The sequence below is a fragment of the Orycteropus afer genome, unplaced genomic scaffold, assembly GCF_000298275.1.
Source record: "Orycteropus afer afer isolate SDZICR_OR568_19922 unplaced genomic scaffold, OryAfe1.0 scaffold01684, whole genome shotgun sequence".
Taxonomy (NCBI): domain Eukaryota; kingdom Metazoa; phylum Chordata; class Mammalia; order Tubulidentata; family Orycteropodidae; genus Orycteropus; species Orycteropus afer.
In genome coordinates this window covers 6,337-11,000 of record NW_006923271.1, presented here as the reverse complement: position 1 = coordinate 11,000, position 4,664 = coordinate 6,337, and the positions used below count along the sequence as shown (strand labels likewise).

General features: G+C 57.1%; 1 protein-coding gene across 1 annotated transcript in view; it reads left to right on the top strand.

Annotated features, from left to right (window-relative positions):
* Window positions 1-3,492, top strand: part of LOC103213356 (E3 ubiquitin-protein ligase MARCHF6-like) — a gene marked incomplete at its 5' end in the record, with an annotated part of 46,463 nt that extends 42,971 nt beyond the window's left edge. Inside the window, 2 exons of the mRNA XM_007959167.1 lie at window positions 533-708; window positions 3,429-3,492. Coding sequence (XP_007957358.1) covers window positions 533-708; window positions 3,429-3,492 — 240 coding nt within the window. The remainder of the gene's footprint in view (window positions 1-532; window positions 709-3,428) is intronic.
* Window positions 3,493-4,664: the final 1,172 nt, after the last annotated feature.

The following is a 4,664-nucleotide window of genomic DNA, read 5'->3' as shown; positions in this document are numbered from 1 at the left end:
ACTGACTGAACCCGGGTTGCAGCTCTGCCGGTGTTACCGGTTACCACCAGCTGAGGATGCAGTGAGCAACTCTCCACTCACCAGGGGCCAGGGTTGTGCACCGGGCTCGGGTGGCCGGGAGGGTGCAGCTGGGAGGGCTGGGTGACAGGTGTGCAAGCGTCCGCAACCCCTTGCCACCCGCCACGTCAGCTTCCACCGAGAACTCAGCCATTACCCCGCAGGTGATGCATGGGATCCCCTGCCTTCTCTCCAGACCCAGAGGGCATGGCTGGGCGGCGTGTGGTTCCTGCTTCACGGCTGGCGCTCAGCTGTGGTGCACCCCCCCATGGCCACCAAGTCGACCCGGACCCACAGCCCTGTGTGTCTCTCCTTTGGGGTGGCCATCTCAACCTTCCCTTTGTGCCTCATGCCTTGTGCCAATCATCCACTCACTGGCTCCTGACTGGCTTGTGCGCTCAGGACTGGGTTGCTGGTGGCCTCTGCTCTGTGGTTGGTGACCTGTGGCTGTGACCTCTCCCCCCATGTGTTCCAGTCTCTGAACTCGGCAATGAAGCACCTCTGTCAGATCCTGACAGCCGACCCTGAGGGTGGGCCCGCACGCATCCCTTTCACGACCTTCTGCTACGTGTACCGGTACCTGGCTAGCCTGGACACAGACATGGCCCATGTGGACACAGAGTCCTACCTCACCACCCTGAAGGAGAGCATGTGAGTGCACCCCCGGGGTCGTCAGGCAGCCCCCTCTCTGTGTCCCCCCCTTGAGTGGCTCACCCACCCAAACACCTGCACACCTGCACTGTGTGCACACAGTATGCCTGCAACCCTCACCCCTGCACACCTGCCCGAATTCCTGAGCACTTGCTCTCTGTGTACACTTGGGTACTCACGCCTTCACACCTGTACTGTGTGCACACTTGGGTACTTACACATTTGCCTGCCTGTACTGTGTGCACACCTGGGTACTCACACCTGCCCACCTGTACTGTATGCAAACCTGGATACACACATATTCACACCTGCAGTGTATACACACCTGGGTATCTGCACCTCCACACCTGCACTGTGTGCACACCTGAGTACTCACACATCTGCCACCTGTACTGTGTGCACACGTGAATACACACACCTTCACACCTGCCCACCTATACAGCGTACACACCTGGACACACACACCTTCACACCTGTACTATCTGCACACCTGGGTACTCACACCTGCCCACCTGTACTGTATGCACACCTGGATACACACACCTTCACACCTGTAGTGTATACACACCTAGATACTCACACCTGCCTACCTGTACTGTATGCACTCCCAGATACACACTTCACACCTGCACTGTATGCACACCTGGGTACTCACCTTCACACCTATAGTGTATACACACCTGGGAATTCACACCTGCCCACCTGTACTGTATGCACACCTGGATACACATACTTCATACCTGCATTGTATGCACACCTGGGTATTCACACTTTCACACCTACACTGCACACCTGGGTACTCACACACCTGCCCATCTGTAGTGTATGCACACCCAGATACACACAACTTCACACCTGCACTGTATGCACACCTGGGTACTTATCTTCACACCTGCAGTGTATACACACCTGGGTACTCACACACCTGCCCACCTGTAGTGTATGCACACCTAGATACACACACCTTCACACCTGTACTGTATACACACCTGGGTACTCACACTTGCCCACCTGTACTATATGCACAGCTGGATACACACACCTTCACACCTGCACTGTATGCACACCTGAGTACTCACACCTTCTCAACTGCACTGTGTGTACACCTGAGTATTTACACACCTGCCTGCCTATACTGTGTGCACATGTGGATACACACACTTTCACATCTGTACTGTGTGAACACCTGGGTACTCACACACCTTTTCACCTGTACTATATGTACACCTGGATGCACACACCTTTTCACCTGTACTGTATGCACACCAGGATACACACACCTTCACACCTGTACTATATGCACACCTGGATACACATACTTTACACCTGCATTGTACACACACCTGGGTACTCATACCTTCACACCTACACTGTGTGCAAACTTGGGTACTCACACACCTGCCCATCTGTACTGTATGCACACCCGGATACATACACCTTCACACCTGCACTGTGTGCACATGTGGGTACTCACACCATCACACCTGTACTGTATGCACACCTGGATACACATACCTTCATTGTATGCACACCTGGATACATACACCTTCACGCCTGTACTGCGTGCATACCTGGATACTTGCAGACCTGCCCGTCTGTAGTGTATGCACACCTGGATACATACACCTTCACGCCTGTACTGCGTGCACACCTGGATACTCACACACCTGCCTCCCTGCATTGTATGCACACCTGGATACACACACCTTCACTCCTGCAGTGTATGCACACCTGCTACCTGAGGCACCTGGGCAGTGGCACCCACCTCCACAGGCCTCCCTTGCAGGGTCCAAGGGATGCAGGGCAGGCTGCCTGGGCAGTCCTCAGACTGCAGCGGGGTGTAGCCTCAGCACTCGGGAGAACACCCTGGGCCCACTCTTCCATCTGCCCTGGCTTAGCAGGCTGCTCACTGCAAGGCCAGCCTGGGCCAGGCAGCAGTGGCCACAGGCCTGGTTGGGGACGGGCACAGTGTCCTGCCTGGCTCTCGAGTGAGTTGGGCTAGGGACACTGGATGAGCCCAAGGGCGACTTAGGGCGGGGTGAGAGGACCCAGCCGGCCGGTCCTGGGAGGCACTGCAGGCAGGAATGGCCCCGTCCTGGGTGTGGGGCAGGCCGTGCATGGTGACGTGCTAGCAAGCCATGGGACGCTGCCACAGTAAAGATGATCCCAGTGCACAAGTCTATGAAGGGCTTCTCCCAGGCGTGTGGGGTGGGGCCGGCCTCCAGCCAGCTGTCCACAGCCACAGCCCCGGCCCATCGGGGAGGCCTGCTGTCGCGGCCCAGGACCGCCCCCCTGCACTGACTGTGATCCATTCACGTTTCACACCTGAGGCTGAGGTACCCTCATGTCCCTGTGGACACAGAAGCTGAGTGGCCAGGTCGTGTTACGGTTCTGAGTGTTGTCATGATCTAAGGAATGAAAATGTCCACAAGGCACAGTGTGGCCAGTGCCTGGACCGACATCTCAGACGGCAGAGATTTGTGTCAACTGGAATTGAGTTTTCCTTCGCGCAAACTGGCCACGCAGTGCTGGTCTTCTCACCCAGAGCGCAGCGCCGGTTCCCGCTCAGCAGCTGGGAGTGCTTCATTCGGAGGGCAGGCCGGCCGGTGAGAGGCCGCGAGATCACGCCTCAGGAAGAACCTGCAGGTCTCCGGCTTCTTGTGGGCGTCGGTCATGTGGGCACGAAGACCGCTAACACGTGTCTTTTGTTTCTGACCCAGAGAGTCTAGAAAGAACGGCATGATCGGGCTTTCCGACTTCTTCGTTGCCAAGAGGAAAATCTGAAAAAGCTGCAAAGAGCTCTCGGGAGACGTAGGTCATGAGGACAGAGAGGAGTGTATTTAAAGTTGAAACGGTGCTTCTAAAGCCCGCCACCAAATACAGCTTGTCCTGAGCCCCATTTGCGTGCAGTGTAAGTCTTTACCCCAGTGGGGCAGTCATATCCGGCTGGCTTGCAGGGCGCACATGGTCCCTGCCCCTCCCGTGTGAGTCTCGCCCGTGGGCGTCAAGGCAGTGCAGTGACCGTTCCACTGTTGGGCTGGTGTGTAGGCGGGGACAGGCTCTTTGTCTTCACTCACTGTGACGGCGGGGACTCAGACGCCCTGGGCTCTACGCTGAAGCCTGTCGAAGCTTCTGCCCGCTGGCACAGGACAGCGGCTGTGGAGAGGCAGCTGGGGCCCAGGACACAGGCCGGGCAGGCTGTCTGGGCTGGCACCGTCCACTGGCACGAGGACCACAAGGTCCCAAGCTGGCTCCCGCTGTCTGAAGTCTTCACCTAGGACACGTGTCCCAGGTGACTCGTGCACGACTTGGCGTGCTCCTGCACACCAGCTCCCACGCTGACCCAGGCTGGGGCCCTCGGGGGACCCCAGGAAACACTGGTGTGCTCTCGTGCTCAGAGCATGAAGTACGTTCCAGAAGCTACCACGCCTTGCGGGACCCGACATCGTTTGGGCTTTTCCCAATCTCCCCAGAGATCAGGCAATTTACACACAGTGGAGGTTTGGAGGAAGCCTTGACAATTGTTAAAAAGCTGTAAACCTTCTTGAAACTTGGCTTTCTGAAAGCATCTAAAATGTGTTTTCCCACCTGTGATCCCCGCCCGGCGGGAGGGCGCTGCAGCCGAGGAAAACAGAAGGGCTTGGTGTGCAGCCCACTGTCTGCATCCTGCAGCCCAGCCGGCTCGGAGCGTCTGCGTCCATGGAGCACACGGAGGTGTCTGCTCTCATGAGACCCAGGACGCCCCACCAGGCCAGGGGCTGCTCACTCAGAGGGCCACACAGACTCCACCCCCTGAGTGAGCCGACCGGGTCCCTGGGGGCTGGTGGGGAACCCCAACCCAGCTGTCCTCACACTGAAAGCAGAGACAGAGGGCACAGTGGTTAGACTCGCTGGTGGGGAACACAGAACAGAATTGGCTTTTCGAAAAATTTTCTACAAATGTAATGTTTAAATGC